We start from the raw sequence: 27,623 nt of genomic DNA, 5'->3' as shown, positions 1-27,623 counted from the left end.
GGTTTGTCCATGTTTAATTTTTTTTACTATAAAGTCTGTCCGATAAGTTTACATATTTTCATAGGTCCAAAAAACATGCAAAAGGTCAACTTAATTTTTATTTCTTGTCGTTTAAACACTGAAGTAAGCTATAGCCTATCTATTTTTAGTGTGACAAGGGTCAAAGCACGGCTTCATGCTCTGAATAGCTACTGTGCATGAGGATCAAAAAATGAACACACAACAGTCACAAGACATTTCTCAAAGCATCAATACAAATAATTTATCAATGTATAATTTCTTAGTGTTTTATAGCCTAATTGGTCAGCTGTCTGACTTTGTTCAGCTACAAATAAAGGCAAGTGACCTGCGAACCGCCTGAGTGAAAGGTCGCATACAGTCCAATCATTTTGGGGTAATTGTTGATTTATTAAAAGTCCAAAACAATGCATTTAGTAATAAAAAAGTAAAATGTTTATTTAGACAAAGTTTTTTTTTTAATATTATACAACAGTAAGGGATACATTGGTTTTAACATAGAACCATTTGAACACAGAAATGTAAGCAAGAAAGAACATCCGAACTTATAAGGCTTATACGTCCTCTATCAACAATCTATATCTTTCTGTCGTAAGATAAATGTTGAGGAAAAATATTGAGACTACATTTCTGAACGAACTTATTTAGCGGGCACAAAAAACTCAAACAATACTGACACAGTATTTCTGCCCTTTGTAAAACTAACATTTAAAACATTTTGCCATCTTTCGTATTTACGCTTTAGGATAAGCTCTTAAAAATTTGTTGGGCTTTACACTTTTCAACTGAATAGGCTACAGTTAAAATCTCCTTTATAACTGAATAATGCCCTTTAGGATATGACAAATCATTACTTAATATCCAAAACACTGTGCGAACCCCCTTGCGTTTTATTGAAGACTTCAAGGACAAGAAAATTATTTATATACATTGATGTTCTAATCTAAAAGAACAAGACGTTTTATTGAAAAAAAACAAAAAACAAGATACATTCTCCTTTCTGAGTTTCGCTCAGTACTCAATAGGCTATTATTTAAGCCAAAACTGACAACATTAGTTAAGCAATAGTAGTTAATACAAAAAATACAACGTTGTGTTACACGTGTTGTGACAAAACAAATATATTTAAAAATAATATAAAAAACTGGAGAGGTGGTTCATAAAGAAAGCATCTACATCACAGCTCTGTTTGCATGGGGTTGATGGCTTTGGCATTTATATCAAGTCACCCAAGACAGTTGGAGCCATTAAGAGAAGTTTTGCAGGCTTTGTTGCTGAAAGGAGCTTGGCTGTTTGGGCCCACTTTGGCAGAAACTCCATTAAGTGTGGAAATATGAGGGAAGTTGGGATGTGGAGACTGGATAGGAGTGCTTGGGCTGGGCAGAGAGGAGGATGTAGAGGGTGCAGCAGCAGCTGGGCTATTTGGTTTGTCGCTGCTGGAGTCACTTTCTGTATCAGGTCTTCTGCCACCAGTTATGTCATCCCTTGGGCCGCTTAACTTCATTTTTTTGCAACCGGGCCGAACTCTGTACTTCAATGGCAGTGGTCCATTCTGTAAGAGAAAAAATAATCACATATTTAAACCACCACTTAATCAAAATAAATAGTCAAATAGACACTTTCACAAAAATTTAAAAAAAATGATAAAGGGTGCTTAATGAATTCCTACCCTTCTCCATGTGTAGATATAAGCAATATCCATAAGAGTATAGTAATCTTTCAAAGGCTCATCCTCATACATAACCTCAATCTGTAAGAAAAATAAAATCTTGCTAAACAAGCTTCTTCAGACATTTGTGTTTAAATGTAAATAACAAACTGGAAAGTAAAGCATTTAAAATAGGTGAAACACAAATCAAAATGAACAAGATTACCTGAAAGGTGCATGGTATATCCATTTTACTTCTGAGAAATTTTCTGAGATGCATCACTGTCATAGCGGCAGGACATTGTAAGTACCGTTTTACATTAGCCTATGGAGATTTAATAACATACATTTAATAAGTAGCCCACTGTAACTCTCAAGCGACTCAAGTATATATTAAATTATTACCTCTCTTGTAGGTTCTTTTTCTTCTCCATCTTTACTTTGAAATCTGTTCATTTTAATACATTTGTTAATACAGAAAACATAGAATACAACAGTAACTACTTAAACCTTTAAATGTCCTGTTTACTAATTTAGTTTTTACTGTATATCACATAGGCCCAAGCAAAAAAGTGCAAATTATATAAACTCCACCATCAGCATGCTACCAATGAAAAACATAGGGGAGACACACAGTACAAAACAACCAGGGTTGTACATGCATTACATGGAGCTTACAGTAAACTTAACCTACTTGCTCTGGTCAAAAAACTCAATGGACAAACTGATGATCTCATCATCAGCTATGATTCTCTTGTCTTCATCTGCCACCTCTCCTCTATCCTCATTAGAACCATTTGTAACTAAAGAATGAGAAAGAAAATGGACTGCATAAGTTACCATTGTGAATTAAAAACAAATTAAAAATTATCATTGTGATATCAAAATACTTTGTTACCGTCAACTGATGGATGTGCAGCATAAAAATCACGGCGCCTTTTCATTTCATCTGATTAACAAAAGTACAATGAAAAGATCATGACTGGCAGCATTATTTCATTATACAGCATTTTTTGTAATGGGCTGAAATTCTGATATCATAAAAATGTAAAAAAAACGCAGCTAAAGTTTTTGTTATCTATGACTTTTTCTACATAAAATCATCCTAAATAATGTAAAGAACATTCTGTGAAAATATAACCTTGATATATTTAATATTGATTAAGGCCATGTCAAAGATGGAAATTTAAAAAAGCAATGTGAAATCGATTAATATCAAACTTTGATGTTTCTAATGTTCTCATTATTAGATTATAAGACTTTAGCATAGTTTCACAGACATGGTCACATGTCATGAACACTCCATTGGAAAAACATTTGTGAAAAAATTTGTAAATACTTACTTTTGAACAAACCAGGTACCAGCTTGTATACAATGTCCTGAAGGGTCTTGTCTGACCTGAAAATTTACCAACATTGTCCTGAGAGGTTATTCTAAAAATTATTTTTATGTAATCATTTTAATTGATCATTTTTATTGATCATTTGTTTGCCAAAAGAACTAAAATGTTTAAATACTTCTGATCTCCAGCCATTACCTGATATTCAGGAGAGGTTTGGTTTTATGAACTTGAACATCACAAATAGGGCAAAATTTGCTGGTCTCCAGATACCTCACAATACACAGTTTGCAGACTGAAAACAACATAATTAAAAAATACTTGGTATAAAATAAACCTATGTGAATGACCAAACAAAGCAACGATGTGGATTTATAGAATTTTTTAGACTTACAAGAGTGCAAACATTCAACAATGGTTGTGGCGTCAATGAAGTATCCTCCACACAAAACGCACATTAAATGTGGATTTAGCTCCGTTATCTTGATTCTTGTTGTTCGGTGCATTGTTATGTGAGCTCGCCGACCTGATAACCAAACAACACACAATGACACATATTTAATAAAATAATTACACAATTAATATAGGCCAAAGAAAAATCAAAGCCTGCATATTAACGTTAAACGTATTATTAAGTCCACTTGTAAAAAAAAAGCGACAATGGCAGGCAAAATAACATAATTCCGACAATACAAATAACTCACTCAAAATTACTTGCGTAACTCTACATTTAGGAGAAAAAACAGTTACATTTAATAAAAGACTGCAGACACATAGTGAAATGTTTTTCATTCGTGTACTGGGATGCGTACAGGTAAGAGTTAAAGACAAAATGCCCACACGTACTGTTGCTATGACGACGGGTTGTAGTTGGCTCTGTGCCAGTCAAAGCGCAGCCGCTACTACGATAGATTCACGCATGGTCCGGACCACAACAACAGATAATAAATCAATTAAAGGTAAAACGTTATCTCTTCAAGTCCGCACATGCATTCATGGCAAAAATGAAAACCATGCAGCTTGAAGGTGGCTGCCATTTTGCTAGACAGCCCTGTGTCCAAATTAGTTCTCGTGAGGCTGCGACCTCCGGTGCACAGTATTGTTTCAAAAGCGGTTAACTATCACCTATTAAACACGTAGTACATACATAATTTTGGGAGACCAAATGTTATAAATAATAAACTGTGTTCTCTTCTATCGTTACGATGTCTTAAATGAGGAACCCATTCAACGGAAGCTCAAGAGCTCGTTGCTGTTATCCTGCTTTCTGTACACTATCTCTAACCATGGGTTGCAGAGCAAAAGCGAAATTTTCATTTAATTAAGATATTTAAACTATTTAGTTGGCAATGTGGTCTGATTCAACGCACTAAATAACCGTCCAATAAAATCATGTTTGCTTTGTTGATATTTTGTCTTCGAATTTCTTTAACACAAAACAGTTGCATGGAAAATGCAATACAGGCTACTGTTAAACAAAGTCATCAACCGGAGAAACTGTCTGCTTCAAAAGACAGCTTGTATAAAAACAAATTCAACATTCATGTGAAGATATTTTAGTAGGCTACGCAGACAGACTAAATCATGATATTTTACATAAGAGATTCATTAGATTCGCGGAACAAATAAATAAGGTGGCAAAGACTTCAGGCCTAAAACGTAAAACTATTTCACAAGCTTAAACCACCAAATCAATAAGACATAATAATTTATGTTTTTACGTAATGATTCCTATGACAGAAAACGGTTCATATTTGATGTCAATTAACACACAAACTAAAGGGATGTTTACAAGAAATAGGTCTAAGAATATGTTGCCTTTAGTGATTCTGACAGTTTAGTGTTTGGCAGAACAAGAGTAAATTTTCATATAGCAATATTACAATGAGCACCGTGAACTGTCATTAAGATTTCAAGTAAGCATTTTGTTGGAGATCATCTATTTAGGTAATGAAATTCAGTCATGAAAAGTGCGGTAAAATGTACACAATAGGGTGTGTAAATATAAGACATTCGTATATGGAAATTAAGGCAAATTGGCAAGTGTTAAAAGAGCCCTATAATTTTCCAATGACAGACAAAATCTTAGCAAAGCTATCATTTAGCAACAAAGAACAAATGCTCCAGATTGAAACATAAACAGTGTTTAGACTACATTGTTTCATTTCATAGAGGGAGTTATCTGCATCATGTTTATGAACTTACAAAAATTAGAGCCGCTTGGCATGTAAGTCAACAACTGACTGAATAATAAAATTAATAATAATAATTTTAATAAGATTAAATAGGCTTTCAACAAACAGGTATTGTAATTAGGACCTAAACCTCCTCTGTACAAGAAAGGTTAGCCTGATGCGCCCTGGTCACAGATAGGCTATACTCGATTTAACACTTTAGTAGGACTATTTAAAATGGCTAATAGAAAACCAGCATAAACACACAATGCAAACTGAATTCAGTAACAGGTAAACAATAATGAATACGCTCATTTTTCAAAGGTTAACATAGCCTACACAAAATGAAACATATGTTTTCGTGTGTAACGTCTAAGGGGATAGTCAGATAACAAGCTTATGGATTTAAGTTAATAAAATTAATTGACGACATGAAAAGCCATAATGCCTAATTTTGTCTAAATCTACAGTCTTTAGACTACACAATTCTATAAAATAAAGTAGGTAGTCTTTGCTTTTCGGGCGGAAAGAAATAAATGAAAGTGATCAACCGATAACACCTGACCCGACTCGCCTGCTCTCCAGTGCGCGCCGACTTTTTAATGTTAGATAAAAAAGGCATTGAAACACAGCAATATACGTTAGTTTTACAATGATTACATTCTTGCAGACATGCATATTGTGTTAACATAAGTCACAGAGCGCATTTCCTAAAAATCGAACAGAATTTAAATGAAATCACACGCATCATACACACAAGAGAGGCAACACGGCTACAGTGTTTTGTCTACGGAGAGATAGAAAACAATGGCAGAACGGCTGTTTACCCCGCTCGCTTGTAAATTAAAACGTACATACCCAGTATATTTCCTTGAATTTGCTTAGCTTTGTTATACCAGACAATGAAACTTGCGAGTCGATCAGCAAAAAATGAATGCTACCGAAGCGGCCATCTTGGAATGAGCTGCAGACGCTGTCAATGGCTCTAACGTACCACCGCGGTGCTCATTGTGGCCTTTTTGCGCAATTACACATAGGTTACGATTGTTCACTGTTACCAGATACTTTCTGATTTGATTCACAAATAAATCCACAGATTGTGGCTATAAATGGTAAGTTCCAAATGCGTATGTTTCCAGCACATCGATCTGGAAAACATCGGTCTGATGGTTCAATGCAAACTGACACAGTCCCCAAAATGGCTTAGTTCGACCGCCCCACTTCATCACGTGACCTCATTCCTTACGGGTAGCCTGGGAATTAGTCGTGGGGTATCATCAATAGGGTACCCCCTCTGACGGATGTCTTGTCAAACGTCACCACCTACATCATTTCGGAGAAGAAGAAATCCTTGGTAAATCACGTTAGTTTTGTAGGGATGAATCTCAGACCTAACAACTTTTGGAAAAGCTGCTATTCTCTGTATTTGTACATAGATTGCACGTAGATTCAGATTTACAGCAGAACAGGCATTTGTTCTGCATTAAAAATGAGATAGTATGTTGATAAAAGGTATGTAGCTCAATAATTGAGTGCACGCCCATTTTATTTTGCTACTATTATTCTAATAAACAATTAATACATAAATAATTGTAAATGTTCTAGCCTAGGCTATCTGTCGCCTCAAAGTTTTATGACGTTCGCAAGAAAAACAAAACATTCATATTGAAACTACAGTCAACGCCTTTACTGTGTCACCTTCTCCAAACAGCGCATTGAAGCGGATATAATAGCCTATCATCATATTTTAAAAACCTACAGCCTTCGATATACATAGCATTAAACAATTGCCTAATATCACCAGTGAAACGGGCTTAAGTGTCATTTAAACAAACAAACAAGATTCCAGCATTCACCTGGTGAATTATGCAACCGCTGCCGATTTCTATGCATAAGGTAAAGAAATTAAGTTTTATTTAAATATTAAATAAAAAAAAATAAATAAATAAAAAAGGTTCATTTACATTTTAAATTCATAGCTGGACGTTTGCTTCGAATCCTAAATTCGTGCTCTGCCTATACCTTAAATGTCAGGATAATGCAAATATTATTATTTACATAGCATTTACAGTGGTGACAAAGCATACAGTGATGTCTTTTTAAAGACAGATAAATCAAGTTTATGAACTGTGCTCTGGATTCATTGGTAGCCTACAAGCCATAGCAATTTAATTCTAACTTTTGTATGTGGAATATTAGAGCTATTTAATTAATAAATTATAGAAGATAGCTTTTATAAATCGTAGGGTATTTAAAGTCTTACTATTCTGAACATCATGCAATCAAGTAGGCTAAATTGTAAAGCCTGTTCTAAGCAACACCATATAAAAGGCATAGCATAATTAAGCTGCTTTACTTTTTTATATTTGAATTATTTTTGGGCTTAGTGTTTCATTAGCATTTATTTAAGAAAAAAACGATCTTCGCTTTGCTGTTCTGCTGGCTGTTCATATTCCGTTTCATAGACCGTCCACTATCGTTTACATGTGCATTAAAAACCGTTAAATGATTGTGTAAAGTTACTAATATTTTTTCCATTGAGGTTGTGAACGCGCGCAGCGGTGCGTGCACCCGCATGTGTGCGGTAGGTCTGAGTTTTCTCCTGCGTTCAGCTGCACACCACAAGCTCAGTCTGCCATGACGTCAGCTTCTCTAATACATCCACTTCAGCGAAAACAAAGAAGCTCGGCAGGCATGCTGGCGGAAACGCGAGGCACTTCGCGTTAACCGTACGGCTTTCAGCAGATCGTTACAGCTTCTTCAATTATTTCCTACTACGCAAGTTTCGCATATAAACTATATCACTAAGCCCGCCGCCATCCATTGACTCTGTGAATCAATCGAAATGGGCAAACAAAACATTTTTATTTATAGTCGCTAGCACCCTTAACTTAAGTCATGATGATACATGTTATTTCTTTATTCAGACTACAGATGTGAATCATCAAAATGGCCATATCTTATTGTGGGTGTTAATGCAAGACATAGCCTATTGAGCAACATCTTATTGAGATAACTGTCCTTCACTAGCAGAGAGCTGATTCTTTACAAATGCTTAGTGTCCACATTGCACAGGCATCAAGACAAAACATAGACTATAGAATATTTTAAGGATTAATTATTTTTTAAATAAACATTTTTTAATTGTTCATTGCTGAAGCATTACAAAAAATGCTAAAAAAAAATGTAACCCGAATATTATTTTTTAAACCTCATTAGGTTTTTCTTATTTTTTTTTCAGAAGGTCTATTTCACCTTAACGCATACAGACAGTTTATTAAATGTGTTATCAAATTTATAAGCTGGCAAACATAAAAAATGAATATCATGTTAAGTGACTTTCTTTGAGGTTTCTTCTCTTGCACTATTGTTTATTGGTTTGAACTTTAATTAGTCCTTTGATTATTGATTGTTTACTGATCTATTGATTTGTGGAATAAATGGGAGATTGAGGTAAGGCTTTAAACTACGCCCGACTTGTGTTTATGTTATGTTTAGTCTAAATCCTGGCCTAAACCAAGACAGACATTTCATGAAGCAACATTAATACCATATTACGATAGGCTATTTAGCTGAACATACTAAAAAACAAAACATGTGAATAAAAAGTCCCCGCGGTAAGTGATGATAGCCGTTTAATATACCAATTGTATTATGTTAAACTAACCATATGTCATAATCGTGTTCGTCCTTTATGTATAGCCTACATTTTACCTGGTTTATACCTATATAAAACATCAACATAATATCATTCATTGACATTCTCTAGACAGGTTTCAATGTTACGCATATATTATTGAATGTTATATATTTTAATTTGTATTAATCACAATCACGCATAATAGCTTAATATGTGACCTAATAAGCATGTTGCTCATTAAGAATATTAGACCTTTCTTCCTTTTTGATACCCTTTTGTGTTTAGAAAGAAACAGAAAAAAATCAAACCTTATTGATTTGTTACATGGGATTGACTCACTGTAGTGAAAATATTGTATTTTAAACTGCAAATATAGTAATAAACAAGCAAATGTAAATACTTGTAATACTAATATTTTAGTAATTTTACTCACACAAAAGCATAAGATTTTTTAAAATAAAATAAATATGGAAAAAAACACTCAAATTAAAATTTTAATAGTAGGCCTAACGGTAAAGAGTCAATGAAAAGAAGAAAAAAATTTATAGAATTTTTTAAAATATTTAAGCCGTAAAAAGCCGTTTTTTTTCATACATGAGTAATACAACTATTTTACTATGTATCTATTTTTATAAATCGCTGGCTATATTGTATATTTTATGTAGTAGCCTATTTCAGTTACTGAAAGCAATTTGGACTACTTTGCAGCAGAACATTTAATATTTAACGCCTTATAAATGCACCCTATAAAGTGGTTAAATCTCAAACTTTTACTCTAAGAGGATGGCTGAGCAATATTAACTGGTAACAAAATGAACGTTTCACGTCTTTATTATTGGCGGATGAAATCTCGAAAGTTTGGCATGCAGAACTGTCTGGCGCGGCTTAATGACATGCGCTTAATAAAGAGTAAAAAAGTAATCTATGATCGACCTGGCTAATATTAAACTACGCTGTTGTTATGATGCTTAACCTATTATAGATTATTTTATCACTAATCAGCCTATAACTCGGGCAATAATTCTTAGGTGTAGTGTAATTGGAAAAAAGATACATTTTTTATTTTTATTAAATTTTTGCAGACATACAAAAATATGACCTAGTTACAAAATGGAGCAAGTTGTCTGAATAAGAAAAACAAACAAAATAACAATGACAATAATAACCCCCCCACCCTATCCCCGAGGCCACACATACATTAATCGATCATACACACACTTGCAAAATACAAAAAATATATATTTCTAACAGAACTGTGCGCAGCTCATAAAATTAAACCTTGCCACTAAAACGACTAACAAATCTGACCCTTTCTTTATTATGGAAAACTTAAAAGAATGAATAATAGAACAAAATACTTTAAAAATGTGTTAAATACGCTACGATCATTGAATGACTACAAATTAATCAAATTCTACCTTTTAAACAATTTTGTATTTTTCGACTCATTCAACATAGTTTATTTTAAAGACATGAGTTCTCTACCTCACCTATCCCATACACTCAAATATTTTCTAGTCCACATGATACCTAATGAACACAGAATGTACTGAAATCTAACCAGTCGCCCTTTTTCAAGCAAAGACTGTTTACTGAGTTAATTATTGTTAACAATAAAGACGGCCTTTAACAAGACTCATATCAGGACTTTATCATGCTATTGTCAAAAAAGTGAAATTAATAGTATAAAATAGATGCAAATGTCATCCAACGCTATTTAAACGTGGTTGCAAATCTGGAACAACAAATAATTAAGCTTTTATCTAATCATTAAACAATTGTAAATATATATTTTTCAAGTGAGCATTTAAGCCGATAACAGAGAAAAAAAATCGTTCTTCTAAGAAGTTGCAGAAATGGTTGATTATTGCCATTGACACAGTTAAAACCTATCCTTATACAAGCCTTATACATATAAGCCACAGTTCTTGTGTTATAATAAAATCTTACTAAAATCCAGCTGCCAGAAGTCCTGAAGCTGTCATGGAAACTGTATGACTCATGACGTACCATGTTACCATTGAAACTTTCTTGCTTATTGGCTCGAGCTGTGGCGGCTGTATGTGAACAAACGTGTGGACGTACAGCGGGGTGAGACGAGATGGGCCTGTAGCTAACGGGGGGGAAGTTATGCTTAAGTGGTCTCCAAACCAACGTTTTCCGAATGGCTAGTTTGTGGTAAATCTTCGCAAACATATAAAAACATTTAACTATGACTTTACCCGGGATCCTTACACTGGTGCTATTCGCCGGGCTGCTCGCTATTCAGCCACCGCCAGCGTTAGCATGGGACGCAGACCTGGAGCTTTTCGACCTGGTGGAGGAGATCCCCCAAAACTTCTACGAGTTTTTGTCTGTAAATCAGGTCAGATCCGTTTTGTCTTTTAGCTTTGTGTTTTATCGCGTTTATATATGTATTGTCCATATAACATGGGATTAATTTAAATACAGCGTATGCCGACGCTGACAACATCGCAGTGTTAGCCTACACGTGGAGTTTATTGTGATTTAATTATAACGTATCAAATAGTGGTCATAACAGTATAATGTATGTCTTCAGTCTAAATTACGTTACACCGGGGGAGGTCATTTGACTCTGCCCGCTGAAGAACCTGGAAGGCGGTGGCCATTGAACAAGAAATCCCCGGGCTGTGGGCCTAGACAGCAACATATGACGTGTCATATTATTCAGCATATATATCTCGTGTTTCAGCTCTTTTTAACTGTCGTTAAATGATCTGCTGTAGTTTTATTGTTCGTAAAATGTTTAATGCAGTGATGACCAACGAGTCATTACTGTTGAAAACGTCGTTTATCTTTTTAAAGTCACCAGCTGTGATTTAGAAACATGGGATAAATGTTGCCATGAGATTATACGTTTAACCAAAAACGAAAGCTGCTGATACCTTTAAATGAGCCTTTTGGATGCTAACCATAGATGCTAACACGATAACTTGTTATTTAATGAATAAGGATAGCTAACAATGTATTACAATGTATCTCAATCGGCCTGAAACTATGTATTCCCTTCTCTATACTATCAAAACAATCACACCTGAGGTTTTCTTTTCGCATAAACGTTAAAGTGCAGTGTAGCCTTGAAAACTCGTCTCTAACAAATCTTAGCATTAAAGATTTTTTTGATGTCTTTCATTATGTTATTTATAGGATGCATCTTCCTCAGAAATCAGGAAGGCATATAGAAGGCTCTCTCTTACATTACATCCAGATAAAAACAAAGATGAAAATGCAGAAACACAGTTCAGACAGGTAAGTGTTTCATGCCCCATTCCATACAGATCATTTTGATTGTGTGCTTTTTAGACTAGTAATATTTTCTGTCATCTCTTACTAGTTAGTTTCCATCTATGAGGTCCTTAAGGATGAGGAAAGAAGACAAAGGTGAGCATCTGTAGAATGTCTTGTGCCTTTTAGATGTTTTGTTCATTCCTCTTTATCATTGTCATGTCCATCATCAACTAGATTTTGCTGCTTGTCAATAATGTTTTGCAGAATAGTGGTAGTAGCGAAATATGTTGCTCTGACCATATTTCTTTCAAACGTTCTTATGCCTTGTGGTGGTCCATACCATTAGCCCCCCGCAACAGGTAGCTCAATGAATAAGGATATGGGCTGCTTGCTTACACATAGTTTTAAAGCTCACATAACACACACCATTTTTGCCAATCTAATGTTAATCTTGGTTACCTGTAGAGTAGTATTTCATCCTTCATATATCCAAAGAGTCTTTCGTGTTGTTAGATTATTTAAAGACAGAGCGGCCATTTAATTTTTTCTGGAGAAAGACGAACACTCGAAGGCGTACGGTGAGTGGAACTAAAGAGATACGAGGACGCGCAGCCTTCGGATACTAATCTTACAGTTGTGACATCGATGGAAATTAAACTTAAAAAAAAACTAAAAAAAAAAAAAACTATGGCTTACAGTCAGATACAGACTTGCACATATGATCCACAATCAGATACTGAGTCAGTAATTGATCAACAGGAATAACAGCAGCAACAATTACAGCAGGACGTCTCTATCTGGTAATCCTTGTTTGTTTATCCACTATTTTAATAAAAAATGCCAACTGAGGCAAAAAATGTTTGCTGTTGTTCATGCCGATTGCAAACAAAACGTGAGATTTTGCGCCTGTGGTTACGACTCCTAAACAAGGTCTTTTAAAGTTGGGAACACTCCATCAGTTGTAAACAAGTGGCAAATCCGGTGTCAAACTGAGCCTTGTTTGTAAAGCAATCCATTCCGAAATGCAGGGAACAAACATTAACCCAGTTACGTTGCTGTCTGGGAAAAACGAACTGCATCCACTGTTGTCTGAAAACAGGGAAAGATAAATAAGGTTTTCTCCTCCTTACTTCCAAAAACACACTTCTTTTGCTAACCATCTTGAAAAAATAAAGTTGTCACATGCTGTGCAGTGATACCGGTGACTTCTACTCGACGGAGCATTGCTAATGCCCGTTCTCGCTCTCAGTTGATGTGCAGGCGTGCTTTTCTGGGGGTACAGGCCATAAAAGGAATATGGGGTAAATCAGTCGTAACGGATACCCCCATTCGAAAAAAAAAATTCCGAAACTTGTAGGAAAAATGAGGCATGAGTTTGGCCCAGAAATACTCAGTCACAAGCTCAACTGCTCACTTTGCTTATGTTTAGCACGAGGATTACAACTTTTAAACTTTGTTAATAATTCAGAATGCATGAAATATGTTTACCCCCCCCCCCCCCAATATCATCCATTATTTTCAAGAATATTTATTGTTCTTGACTTGGAAGTCTTAACATATGGCATCAGCAAAAGTTTGCCCATTGTGTAATATACTGTATTGAATGATAAGTTATTTAAAGTAGATTATGCTGAGCACTTTCTTACAGATAACTTTACTACATCCATAGATATGATGACATCCTGGTTAATGGGCTGCCGGATTGGAGACAGCCTGTTTTCTATTATCGACGTGTTCGAAAAATGAGCAATGCAGAGTTGGGCTTCCTCCTCTTCCTCATTCTGACAGTGGGTCACTATGCAGTTATATGGTCAATCTACTTGGAGAAGCAGTTGGTAAGCAGTGAATGAAAAGTTTTACTGTTTGCAACATCCATTTCTGAAATGTTTAAATTTTTCAATGTCTCTGGGTCTTATTTTCTTCTCAGGATGAACTTCTGAGTAAGAAAAAAAAAGAGAAGAAGAAAAAGCAAAACAGTAAAATTTCAGAAGAGATTAAGTCCTTGACACAAGAAAAGAACGAGAGGTGATTTTATATTATTAGACACAAGCTTACAATCAGCGTTTTTGTTTTGTAAATAATGCTAGCACTGGTACTTAACCATGGAAATCAAAACCCATTTGCTTGTTTTGTATAGATCTGACCGGCCACATTGGCATGACATTTTGCCTCTCAAATTAACCATCTGGTTGTACTATTCTGTAAAGTCTCTTCCTTATATAATACAGGTAATGTTCTAGATTAAAAACACTCCCACTTGTTTTCAAAAGAAATACTTGGATTTAAGCATACAATGCTAATCATGATCTTATGTTGTGTTTTCAGGATTTAAAGCAGTATTACAAAGAGTATAAAGAAATGAAAGAAAAAGAAAAAGAGGAGGCCGAGGCAGAGGCGCTGGCAGAGCAGGAAATGCAGCAGAGTAAGGCCATGATGTAATTTTTTTAAGGTTTGACATCTGCACATATAGTCGTATACATGAGTATGATTACATTGACCCTAATGATGGGTTTACAGAAGAAAAACGACCCAAGGTGAAGAAGCCTAAAATTGAGTTTCCGGTCTACGAACCCAGTACAGATTCAGCTTTTGTGCCAGCATATGATCAGGGCACATCTATCGAAGATATTGAAGATCAGATGGATGACTGGTTAGAGGACAAAAAGCAGCAGCAGAAGAAAGTAAGTACTTCTCTTCATTGAAAGAATTTTGGGTTAACAAAGTCATCAAGTAATAGTTGGGAATGATTGCAGGCTAATGAGTGGACAGAGGAAGATCTCAGCCAGCTTTCCCGATGTATGGCCAAGTTTCCTGGTGGGACACCTGGCCGGTGGGAGAAGATTGCTCATGAGTTGGGCAGATCAGTGACTGAGGTGGGTCTATCATTTAGTTTACAGTAACCATACTTTTTTTTTTTGTGCTTGGTCAGGAAATACATGCGTAAATATGTTGTCATGGTGGTCTTTACATGTACCAGAGGGTTAGTGGTGGCTCAATGTATAAGGATGCTAACACATTATTTTTAAAGAGTGGACAAAAGAGGGACTGAGGAGAGTAACTTTCAGGAGTTAAATGTTTTGGTAAAAACTATAGAAAACAAGTGTTGTTTACATGCTATTAATTTATAGTTAATAAATAAAACTGAATTCTGTGCAGGTTATAGCAAAAGTTAAACAAGTCAAAGACTCTGTAAACAATACATCAGGTAAGCAACATTAAAACTAATTTCATAAAATCTCTTTATTATGTACCATTTTATTCTCTACTTACCCCTCTTGTCTCCATGTGAATAATTTGTCACCTTGTTCAGGGTTGGTGAAGCTTTCTGATTTGAAGGGCGGCACTGTGATATTAAAGAATTCCAGAGCAGCAATGGTACCTGACAGTTTGATGACCCAGCGAGAGGAACCTGTAGAGCAGCAGCCGGAAGATTTTGGGGAGATTGTCGGGGGAGAGGACTCGGAAATCAAAACCCTTCGAAAGCGAACAAAGAAGTCTGCAGCCGGGAGCGCTGGTCCTGGAGCGGTGGAGGAAAGGGTGAAAGGGCGCCGACAGAGAGACTTTGACCCCACGGCTGTGGATGATGACAGTGAGGAGGAGAAGAAACCATCTGCCTCAAAAGAAAAACCCAGTACTGCTGAAGATGTATGGTCACAAAACCAACAAAGGCTCTTGGAGCTGGCCTTACAACAATACCCACGTGGCACCACTGAACGTTGGGACAAGATTGCGAAAGTGGTGCCTGGAAAAACTAAGGTGAGCATTATTGTCTTACACTTTACCCTTTATTTATGCTCTTTTGCCAGGTGTGGTCATGTTATAATTAAATATTTTCTTTGACTTGTTCAGGAGGAGTGCATGTCCCGCTACAAACTGCTGGCAGAGCTGATTCAGAAAAAGAAACAAGCAAAGAGTTGACTCCTGGTTTTCAGTATTTCGCCATATCTCTCACCTGCTTGTAATGTGCCTTAATGCAACCCTGAATCAAGTTGCCAGATTATGTGCCATAATCAGAAGATTGTGAAACTTCAGCATTATTAATTCGAGAGATTCATACTTGAGAAATATCATGTGAAACTGCACATTTAAACAAACAAGATTTTATTTATTTTACAATCTCTTCAAGGTATTAGACTATGTTGCATTTGTTTCTCTATGCAAACAGAATTTTCAGAGGAGCAAAATAGTCACTTTTTAATGTTTTCTTTCTTTGCTATCTTGACATTTTTCAGAAGCACAGTGTGTTGTGCTGTAATCTGTCTTGGTCATGTTATGTTACAACATAAAGTATTTGCATACAGCAATTTAAGGTGTCAGGGTCTCATTTGTGGTTACAAATATATATTTACATACATGAAGAGCAAGTATGTTAATTGCATTAGTATATGCCTACTGCAAAATTGCATCAGAAATCATTAGTAGTATTAACACAATTCTTGTAGTTTTAGACTAAAACAAAATTTTTATCACATTTTACCATAAAATAAGTTTGGTTAAGTGTATAATTGGGTCTTTTTGGATGTTTTGAATGTGCCCAGGTTTGACAACGTAGATTTGTCAACTTGTTTCTCAAACAATTGCGAATCATTGGCACCATTTGTCACTTTGAGCTGTTTGGATGCTTCATATTTTGGTGTAGTATGTAAATTGACCTTTTGTTTGTAACCCAAGTTAACGTTCAACTGATCTAATAGACAAACCTAGATCTATTTGACTAATCATTGCATTATAAGAGCCCTCATGTTTGCGAGCAAACCATTATGAAACTTATTTTGTGGAGAGTGCCATCTATCGATCAACATTAAGTTACTGGTTGTCAGTGAGATAAAATATTTATTTTAAAGGGCAATTTCATATTATTGTAATAGCGAAAAACTCAGACTTGATTGCATATGACTTTTACTGTTAAAGTAAATCATACGATAACAATGTCAGGTTCAAGAAATATCCAAACGATTTCTGATAGTCGGACGTTTTGCTGTATTTGTGACCAACTCCAGCGTTATATATGTGACGTGCTATGCTATCAAAATTTGAGATATAAATGAACAGAAAAAACATTTATTACCAATATTTTAAAACATATGTTTATATTTTCCTAAACCAACGATAACAAAGTTCAGACATCAGAAGGGTTTATATTTTATATAATGGAAACATGCTTGCCTTACTTCGATGTGACAAAAAATACGTTTTTGGAAGAACATACTTTGTAGGAATCCTGTGATTGATTTTAAAGGCACAAACCAGAAGCAATAATGCACAAAAAACATGTATGGCTTTGTTATATAGCATTTACTTATGAATGCGCATTTAAGAGGAATAAACAATGGACCTGACAATTCTGAAATGTACACTTGAATTGCGTATAGCACCAGGGGGCGCTGTCGCTCATTCAATCATTTTTACATTTTTAAAAAATCAAACATTTTTTAACTTTAAATGTTTATAACAAATATAAACTATACAGACCGCAATTGTGCCTGGTATTAGCTGGTGTAGCAGGCTGGTTTTAAATGATGGGTTTTGGACACTTTTTAGCTAGTCTTGGATGGTCGGGCTAGAAGACAACCACCAAGGTCAAGCTGGATTTAGCTGGTGGGTCATTCTCAGAAAAGTAAAAAAAAAAACATGAACACAAAAAAAACAAGAGGAATATATATATTTTTTTCTTATTTTATTTATTATTATTTTCCTTATCGGTAGTGGTATTATTATCCCTGTTCCAATATTATGTGCGGGAGGTAATACTTATTGTAGTGAATTGTATACCCAAGTTGTGATCTCAAGCTCTAGTGGGGACCCCTTGTGTAGGTGGGGTTGCTGAAACTGGGGTAAAAATGTTGATTTGTACAGATGCTATGTTGTTTTGTGAAAAGTGCCAGAAAATCTATAAAAAAAAGTTTTAATAAAAAAAAAGAGTAATATCACAAGCAAATTACCAAACAAAAGCAATAACATATGTAGTGTCACATGTCAAAAGTAGAACTGTGGTAACCATGACAAAAACCCTATGGAAAATGTACAAAATTTTACATTCCTAAAAATAACATAAGGGAACTTTTGGTTGCAAAAAAAAAACCTTTCAGATTCTGGCAACATTAGCTTTTTTTGGTTACAAAAGGACCAGTAGGCAACATTCTTTCGTTTGTCTGCAGGTGTTTCTAGAAAGTTCAAGACATAAATGTTAATTTATATGATTGATATTTAGTCACAGAGTTTCGTCCAAATAATTGCTTGAGAGAGAGAGAGAGAGAGAGAGAGAGAGAGAGAGAGAGAGAGAGAGAGAGAGAGAGAGAGAGAGAGAGAGAGATTGTAATGTCACTGTGCCCTATGATGTTACAAAGCTGGCTCTTGCCCAGGAGGACCCACTTTTTACAGTAAATGCGTAGCTGTTTTCCTCAAAATTTCCTCAAAAATCTTTGATTTCACACAAAATATTCGTGCAACAAAAACCCAACACAAGCGCGTTATTGTCCAGCAGATGTCTCTCTAAGCCTTGAACTGTTGTTTACGAGGACGACTGCGAAGGCACTTCGTGATATCCCAAAAAAACGACAAATTATTTTCCCGATAAGTATCCTGAGTATAATTCAATCAAAAGGACACGTGACAGTGACATAGTTGTCGACGCAGACTTGTTTGTATTAGCACACAGCAGCTATAGCTAACTTGCGAACTTGGTAACACTTTATTTTACGACCCGCAAAGTACCGCGTAATTAAACCGAATTTACAGCGTACCTATTTGTAACAACAGGGTAGGTAACCTGTAGGTATAAGGGGATAATATTTTAAGTTTGGGGTAATAAGGGGGTAAGAATATGAAGAATTATAAATTATTTATACTCTAAGTATTTTATAACAACAGGGTACCTATTGTAATATTACGTGGTATGTATGACTTAGTCAAGTCTATGGGGAAATTATGTTTTATTTTTTTTTATTGTGAATTTTTCATATTGACTACTGAATGTTCTATACAGTCAATGTCTACGAGCCACATCGGCAAATAAATATAACAGCATATCACTTTTATTTTAGTAGCCTATATTACTTGCTTTTAATAACAAAAGTCCAGCTGATTTAATGTGGTTATCTTTTTTTTAAGGTAAGTACAATAAAAATAGCAACTTATTCCCTATTTACCAGGAAACTCCTACATTTGCGGACATATTTGAAGTGGTGCTTTGCAATTTATTTACTGTAAACACAAGTATTTTAGCCAAATATAATTTATGCAATGGCAAACCAGAATGAAACAACAGCAGATATCAGCTCCCGCTAAAGCAAAAGACGACTACATGCGTAGGCTTCTGCGCAGGTGTGGAGCGCGCGGCCGTCTGCAGGAGGTTTACTGGAACGCGATCCTGAGGTGACATTTCTTTAAGAGGTTTTAAAAACGTTCTACACTGCGAAGTACGGCTGCAAGTGATGTTAGCAGGATCCGCATGCTGGATAAGGTGACTGGTTTTGTTAATACATGACTCACGCATTTCAAACAATGTTTTTCAAGAAAGTTGATAGCTAACGGTAGCAGGTTAGCTAGCACATAATTTAGCCTAAAGTTATTAACGTAACTGACTCAGAAAAGTCTGTTTCTGTCAAGGCACAGTGAAGAAACATTTACTGAAGGCTTTCATTTATGTTTTTTATATGTAATGCAGAACAGCATTTGTGAGACGACATCAACTCATCATCCGAGTGGACAAGAACACCAACAGAGGAAGCCAAGCCGCAAAAACAATGAAAAATTGTCATGACTTTTTATTTCAAATAAAAGTTATGTGATAATAAACATTAAGTGTTGGCTTAATTATAGTGTTTTAAAGATGTTTTGAAATAAGTTGTTTTAAAATAAAAATAACAATATTCTGTATGTTTATGGTATTTACCCTATAACATTTATAACAAGAGGTGAACAAAGCACCACTTTAGTTTACAGCCCGCAAATATGAGAGTTACCTGATACATACACAGAACAATCGGGGAATAAGCCCCACTTTAATTTACAGCCCGCAAATATGTGAGTTACCTGGTACATACACAGAACAATCGGGGAATAAGCCCCACTTCAATTTACAGCCCGCAAATATAAGAGTTACCTGGTAAATCCTGTATACATATACAGATCAAAGAGGTACAAGTTGCTATTATTTTTATTGTGTGTTATATTTTATTTGCCGACGTGGCTTGTAGACATCAACTGTAGGCTATAAAAAACACTTCATCAGGTAAGTAACAAATATGAAAAAAAAAAAACATATTACACATAGACCATATTACCCATAGACGTAAGTCATACATACCACGTAATATTACAATAGGTACCCTGTAGTTATGAAATACTTAGAGAATAATTTTCCATATATTCTTACCCCCTTATTACCCCAAACTTAAAATATTGTTCCCTTATAACTACAAGTACGTACTGTAGAGGTACTCTGTTGTTACAAATAGGTACGCTGTAAAGTCGGTTTAATTACGCGGTACTTTGCGGGTCGTAAAATAAAGTGTTACCGCGAACTTCGCTTTGATTTTCAAAAAATAACCTAAACTTTTTCATAGCTTCACGTAAACGAAATACCACCCAAAATAATGTCTCTCATAGGGGATCACAAAATCGTGCGCGTTTTTCTTATAGTCCTTTCTCAGATTGTTTACATTGTTACTTTGTTCATCAACGCACTCGCAGGATCGGGAAAAGGTAGGAATGCTTTAGTAATGCATTGCATTATAAACATCTTCTCAGAAAACTTGCACCATGCCAGACAAACTAATATCACATCGGTTTTTAAGGGCCATTCAGGCACAGCACGGGAAATGTGTCGGGAAGATATGAAACAGAGATCACTCCTGCAGGATGGACCTTCTCTATATGGGCTATCATCTATTCATGGCTCTTTCTAATGAACTTATATTTCCTGACCTGGCTCTGCAGACGGTAACGTTACAAACCACGCACAAAACAACACTTGCTTCTAAACACCGTTAGATGTCAATTTGTTAAAGAGCATCAAAGTTTGATTTTACTCACTGATTTTACAGGGATTTCAATATCTGACATGCCCTCATGCAGTCAAGGTTATATTTTCACAGACTGTTCTTTCAGGGCTCTCAAGTTTTACCAAAACTTTGAAGTGAGAATACATTTAGGGCAGTAGCCACTTTGCCCCACCCAATTCTCTGACCTTTTTATGAGCAGCTTAATTTGACCTATTGTTTATAATTGACCAGCACAAATAGAAATCATACCTTTACATTTAGTCATTTAGCAGACGCTTTTGTCCAAAGCGACTTACAAATGAGGTAAACAATAGAAGCTATTAGCAATGCATAAGTGCACTACAACTATCATCAAGTCTTTGACAGAGAAGGTAAAAATAAAGATAGAAAAAAGAAAAGATATTAGCAAGTTTGGTGTTGGCGGAAGAGATTGGTTTTTAGCCAATTCCTAAAGACTGCTAAAGATTAAGCAGATCTTATCGCAACCGCTATATCATTCCACAGATGAGGAACAAAACCAGAGAAGGTACACAATAGTGATTTTCCCCCCTTTTGGGATGGCACCACAAGCAGTCAGTCGCTCTGTGGCAGAGTGCAGGGATCTAGAGGGTACATAAATTTGTATAAACGTTTGAAGATAAGGGCGTTGCAACCCAGTGGTGGTTTTAAAGGCCAGGAGTAGAGCTTTGAATTTGATGCGAGCTATTATAGGAAGCTAGTGTAACCTGACAAAGAAAAGAGCGACGTGTGCCCTCTTTGGCTCATTGAAGACCACTCTTGCCGCTCATTCTGGATCATTGGCAGTCTGGACTATTGCAATAACAATTGGCAGGTCTGATAAAAGACAGATAAATTCATCCAAATAAAATAAATTGTGTTATATATCTGAAAATACAAATGTTTCGAAATTAAATTGAAATTTAGGTAGGAAAGACAATATTAGTAAAGATAAGGTAGTAAAGTCAGTACTTACTCCTGCCAGTACTGTATTGGGAGCTGATCTTCCAAACATGGTAAGGAGCGTCACATTTCCGTCTGACGACAGAGGTATTCAGGACAATCACAACGTTCTGGATAGCTGTACAGTAGACTTTAGATTATCGGGCTGATTTTGGTCCGATTTTCCCCTTTCCAACAATCCTAGCTATGTCAAATTATCTTGATGGTTCTACAGATTATCTTTTTCCTTTGGTGTGAGTCAGGGGCGGATCTACCGGGGTGGCAGTTGCCACCCTAAATAAAAGCATTGCCACCCCATATGCCACCCCAGCGCGGGTATCCTAATATATATAATATATACCCGAGTAGGCTCTTTTAACCAGAAAGGCAATGTAGTTTTTCTCTGCGTGTGTTTGGGGGTGGGAGACACATATCTGACGATGATTGGTGTGTGTGTCTTAGACGGGTTGGGACAACCACATAGCTGATGGTGATTGGCTTAATTTCCATCGTTAGCCAACCAGAGGCAGCAGAGTTCATACACAAGCATGCAGTCAGTCCGAGCAGAAAGTCTTTTACAGTGTAAAAAAAGTCCGCGCAGATTTGCCAACTTAGTGACTTGGTCGCTAGATTAAGAAACTTTTTAGACCCCTTTAGCGACTTTATTAAAGACTTTATTAAAAAAGCGACTAGGACAAATCTAGCGATCTTTTCTGGCGTGGTTGGAGACTTTTGGAAATTGCGGTGAAAGGATGCATCGCCCCATCCAAGGCACTCACACGCAGCCCGGTTCTCGCGCTGCAGTCCATCCCTTCCGAGTCGCACAAACCCGCAACAGAGCGATGGGAAGTACAACGAGCTCAAAACAAAGGTAGCAGACGCAAGCACAAAGTATAAAAAGCACAAACGTTACTTTTCCATCGTTGAGGTTAAAGGCAAGAATGTTTATGAACGTGTAACTTATGCCCATGAAGAAAGAGTCTCTTCACGTCTGTAGCGAGGAATTCTGATCTAATAAAGCGCCTCACATCATCACATGCTGCCAAAAAGTTAGTGGTTTCTTTTTAGTGTCTTTAAGTGATTAAGTTGAGCATCACATCAGCGAATCAGAGTACTGAATACGGTCATATTTTATAGATAAATGTTGCATCAGGATAAAAATACAAAAATTAAACTGTGATTGTTTAATATTGCTTGAGGTAGTTGCTTTGTAGTTAAAACAACTGAACTGCAGGTTTGTGTAAGCAGTAAATATCTTTTAAGCAGTTCTTTCTAGAGTTAGCCCGTCATGTCTTGTTAGCTACTGCAGCAATCAAAATATTCCATACGTGCATATGAAATCACTCGTTATGATATAGTCTAATGTTTTTATTTGTCTTCGTTAAAGAGAAAAAACTATTCAGTGTTGTGTATGTTTAGAAAGCTTGAAAGACAACTTAATGCCGCATTTTCCAGGATATTATGAAAAGAAAGGCTGATATCCATTCTTTTTACCAAAAAGAATAGAAAAAACAAATATGGGAGTGGAAGGTACAAATAAAACAGAAAAATATGCTGTGGAAGGGAAAGGAATAGATGAAGTCATGAAAGAAAGAAACAACAGAAGTAAAAAGACAGAAATCCATCATGAAGTGAGTGAAAGGATTAAAGAAGAGGGTTATGAGAGAAAGAGATGTGTGCCTTTCAAATATGTTTTACATTAATATAAACTAGGCAAACCTATTTTATTTATATAACTGTCTTTATACCATTATGTTCAACCAGTCAGTGTTTTTAGATATTGATAAGCTGTATGTATTAACTTAGTATTAAGACAAAGGGTGCTACAGTAGAGATGCTAAAGGTAGCTGCTTGGGTACTTACTTATAGGAACATTTGTTGTTGCGTTTATTAATGTTATAAAAATTTGAGGTCCAGTGTTCACCGAATATAGTATATACAGTATATAATTTCTTGAATCCACGACAACCATGCAAGGACGCTTACTTCATTGCCACCCCTTGTAGTTCTCATGCCACCCCCATTTCTAAAAGAAATTCCTCTTTTAGAAATGTCAGCCAGGAAATGATATGATATAGTCTAATGTTTTTATTTGTCTTCGTTAAAGAGAAAAAACTATTCAGTGTTGTGTATGTTTAGAAAGCTTGAAAGACAACTTAATGCGGCATTTTCCAGGATATTATGAAAAGAAAGGCTGATATCCATTCTTTTTACCAAAAAGAATAGAAAAAACAAATATGGGAGTGGAATTTTCTAGATCCGCCCCTGGTGTGAGTTGTGTTAAGAGTGTCCGAACCTCATTGGAAGAGCGTCAGACCTGCCCCGATCGCGAATTGTAATATATTAAACGTTTAATAATTACGATCAGAAATCATTATGTGTAGGGAGAACCCCGAGGACAAACGCGCGCATGCTCTTGAGATTATCACGTGAAACTAAACCATATCCAATCAGAAAACGAGCTAATGGAAGACAAAACTATAACAACTGCAGTCATGACACAGCAGGCACAGTCCAAAGTGAGATAGACATCAGAGATGTTCAAAAGCACATTTTATGTTATTTCTTTATACCCATTGTTCGCAATGTTTGTTAAAGGGGACAGAGAATGAAAAACCATTTTTACCTTGTCTTTGTTGAATAATGGTAGTCTACCCACATTCACAAACATACAAAAAGTGCTAAACATCTCAGTCTCATAGAAATTCCTCTTTTAGAAATGTCAGCCAGGAAACAGCCCAATCTGAAAAACTGATGCTTATGACATCACAGGCATCTAACTGCCCCTCCACTTTAAAATAATTGGCTACATTTTTTGAGTGGCAGCAAAGTCAGCCAATCAGTAATGAGATTGCAAGTTAAGCCAGTAGGGGGAGCCAAATAGGTGCAAAACCACTTGTTTAAAATACCCCACCCTAATAGAGCGATCTGAGAGAGGTTTTTAGAAAGCTTCCAAGGCATTACAGACCCCCCAAAAAAATTGTCTACATTTCACATCACAGAACAAGGATAAATACTCCGTTCAATCATTCTCTGTCACCTTTAAGTGTGAAGTCACGTTTGGCTGCGAGAAACATCACAAGATCTCTGTGAGATTTCCTTTGTCCATCACTATAGGAGCAAAATGGTTAAATCTAGGATTTTTTATCCTCATGTTTGTGGTCTATCAGATTTTGAAAATCTTATAAGATGTAAAAAATCTTTTGGTGTGTACCCAGCATTAGTGTACTTACCTGTGCTATTTTGACTGAATATGTATTGTATGTATGAATTTCTGTATTTGAAAAATGTATTTAGTTACCACTTGTTGTAAACCTGAACATATCTTTCAAACAAAGTGGTACTTAAATACACAAACGTAATTTAACCAGAAACAACAAATTCTCATTTTATTTTGATTGCATTGTAAGTGGCATTTGACTGTGCAGAGATATGTTCAACTTCAAAATGGGGCTGCAAGAAACAACAGGTGGATGAAAACAAAGCCCCATAGATTGATTACAAATCAGCCTCCTCTTCAAGATTTCTTGTGATACTTTGATGTCATATGCTTGTCGGCTCTGGCCTGTAAACTCGAAACTGCTATACCTGCGCCTCGTCTATTAATTGTATAAAGCAGGAAAATCTCTCTATTACTTCTCAGGATAAGAAATACAAGTTGTAAGAGTAAGAGTGTCTCCCGGTGAATGCATGAGACTTGAGAGCCCAACTTCTTTACAGTGTGTAGAATAATTGTATGTAAAAAAATAAACAGTATATCACAGACATTTCTTCAGATGGCTTTTCACAATGAGTCACAAATCTTTACTCAGGTTGTATTCAAGCCCATCAATCCTGCCCTCTGCATTCTTTCTCACATGGATCATCAACATGATTTTAAACAGCACGTGGCTTGTCTTGTGGGACAGAGAGTGAGTTTGTTGCAACACATTAAAATCAAGAGACAAATATGACAATATACCACATATTATTAAAATACTAATATTTGTGTCTTTAATTCTCGATTCAGATGGATAATCCCTGCACTGATAGTTCTAGCTCTGATTGCTTTCACCAACTACTTGCTCATCATATTCTCTTGTATTGGTCTACGTGCTAATGGACCATGGCTCAGACAGAAACACCCAAAAGATCTTATCTGCATCATACTGCTGGTATGCATTGAACAATACCTCTGTTGGACTCATTAATAGGAGTACTCATTTCTCTGATACATGTGTGTATCCTAGGTTCAAAATGGCATTGCCACCTATGCAACATGGACAACCATCGCCACTCTGCTCAACTTCACAATTGTTTTGAAAATTGCATCTGATTCTGCAACAAATGCTGCTACCATTTCTTTATGCATACTTCTGCTGGAAGTAATAGTATGGTACTTATCATTTATTTGCTGTTCTGTTATATTGTACATTTATTCTGTAGTGTAATTGTTTTAAACATACTGATAAAATATGCATGCTGCAAATTATCTCATTACGTTCTACTGCAGGTTTACTCTGGAAAATTTTGTGATTGAAAGGCATGTGCGCTACATCCTTACCATTTACCCTGTCATAATTTATGCATTAATTGGAAACTTAAGCAAGCATTACAATGCAGCAGATCCTGGGCGGAATGCAGTCTTTTCAGGTAAGTCAATGACAATCACATTCATCTCTTTTTTGTTAAATGTCATGTAAATAAAGCATATCATAGGAAAAAATGCAGGTAACCACAGAGCCTTTTGTTTTCCATAGCGGTGCTGCTCGCAGTGACCTTTGGTGTGCTAGCAGTGCGTGTGGGTTTGGTGGTTTGGAGACACAGGACTCATCCTCTCTATTGCGAACTCAACCCTGAGGTCCCGATGTTACCAAACAGCAGCACTGATAATAAGTGTGAATGACAAGGAGTGTTCTTGTAAATGCACATAAAATGGTTGCATGAAAGCAGCTTAAATCGTTCAAAGTCTGTAATTGTGCCTTGTGTGCTTTCTCAATTGTAACATGTATATACACTAACTAATCCTTAATACTAATGAACACATGGATTAAACAGATCAGTTTTATACCTTTACAGTATTTTTATATGGTAAGTTAACACTCGGGCCATTCTTAAAACCAGTGGTGTTTATTTTAAATACATACCGTATAGCACAAACATACATTCTAAGCATTTCAGAAAAAAAGGCCAAAAGCATTTCACACATTCGTATTGTCAAACTTTGTGAATTATGTCTATAGTTAATGTAAAGAACTATATCTCGCATTGATCTGCTAGTGATGTTAGTCCTAAAGAAAGGCTCCAACATCATTTGCAGATGACATTTGTTCTGATGTTTTGTATGTAATGCCATAAGGGTCTACTTATTAGACCAAATGTATAAGATTTTGTATTATATATTTGTTTTTGTTATTTACCATACTACATCATTTTAATACAGAATGGAATTTTCTTTTTTTTATTAAAAGTCATACTTTTTTTTACTTAAAACAGAGAGCAAATAAAAGAGTTGACTCTGAGATGATGTGCCCGTAATGCATAATAACCACTAAACTGAATGACTCATGAGTAGCGTAAGTGCTTGGGAATTCACCTTGGTGTGGATAATAAGCTGCTGAAATCTCTGGG

At 35.9% G+C, this 27,623-nt stretch overlaps 3 protein-coding genes across 3 annotated transcripts; 2 read left to right on the top strand and 1 right to left on the bottom strand.

Annotated features, from left to right (window-relative positions):
* Nucleotides 1-430: 430 nt before the first annotated feature.
* bmi1b (bmi1 polycomb ring finger oncogene 1b) lies at nucleotides 431-6,459 on the bottom strand. The gene is made up of 10 exons (XM_065276234.2): nucleotides 6,039-6,459; nucleotides 3,401-3,532; nucleotides 3,205-3,301; nucleotides 3,010-3,065; nucleotides 2,565-2,615; nucleotides 2,361-2,469; nucleotides 2,072-2,114; nucleotides 1,893-1,991; nucleotides 1,688-1,768; nucleotides 431-1,570 (listed from the first exon to the last, which is right to left on the bottom strand). The coding sequence occupies exons 2-10, from the start codon at nucleotides 3,510-3,512 to the stop codon at nucleotides 1,244-1,246; spliced, it is 975 nt and encodes a 324-aa protein (XP_065132306.1). The 5' UTR covers nucleotides 3,513-3,532; nucleotides 6,039-6,459; the 3' UTR covers nucleotides 431-1,243.
* A 4,398-nt stretch (nucleotides 6,460-10,857) lies between these two features.
* Nucleotides 10,858-16,373, top strand: dnajc1 (DnaJ (Hsp40) homolog, subfamily C, member 1). The gene is made up of 12 exons (XM_065276233.1): nucleotides 10,858-11,185; nucleotides 11,989-12,090; nucleotides 12,176-12,222; nucleotides 13,739-13,904; nucleotides 13,997-14,094; nucleotides 14,207-14,297; nucleotides 14,395-14,491; nucleotides 14,587-14,750; nucleotides 14,823-14,942; nucleotides 15,226-15,274; nucleotides 15,380-15,825; nucleotides 15,919-16,373. Exons 1-12 carry the CDS (start codon nucleotides 11,033-11,035, stop codon nucleotides 15,985-15,987), a joined length of 1,602 nt encoding a protein of 533 aa, XP_065132305.1. The 5' UTR covers nucleotides 10,858-11,032; the 3' UTR covers nucleotides 15,988-16,373.
* A 2,188-nt stretch (nucleotides 16,374-18,561) lies between these two features.
* LOC135766783 (uncharacterized) lies at nucleotides 18,562-27,514 on the top strand. The gene is made up of 8 exons (XM_065276231.2): nucleotides 18,562-18,751; nucleotides 20,598-20,775; nucleotides 20,868-21,012; nucleotides 25,826-25,924; nucleotides 26,023-26,167; nucleotides 26,243-26,388; nucleotides 26,506-26,645; nucleotides 26,753-27,514. Exons 2-8 carry the CDS (start codon nucleotides 20,667-20,669, stop codon nucleotides 26,896-26,898), a joined length of 930 nt encoding a protein of 309 aa, XP_065132303.1. The 5' UTR covers nucleotides 18,562-18,751; nucleotides 20,598-20,666; the 3' UTR covers nucleotides 26,899-27,514.
* The last annotated feature ends 109 nt before the right edge of the window (nucleotides 27,515-27,623 follow it).

Source organism: Paramisgurnus dabryanus, chromosome 6 (assembly GCF_030506205.2).
Source record: "Paramisgurnus dabryanus chromosome 6, PD_genome_1.1, whole genome shotgun sequence".
NCBI classification, from domain to species: Eukaryota; Metazoa; Chordata; class Actinopteri; order Cypriniformes; family Cobitidae; genus Paramisgurnus; species Paramisgurnus dabryanus.
The sequence above is the reverse complement of the archived record's forward strand: the minus strand, read 5'-3'. Positions and strand labels throughout refer to the sequence as shown.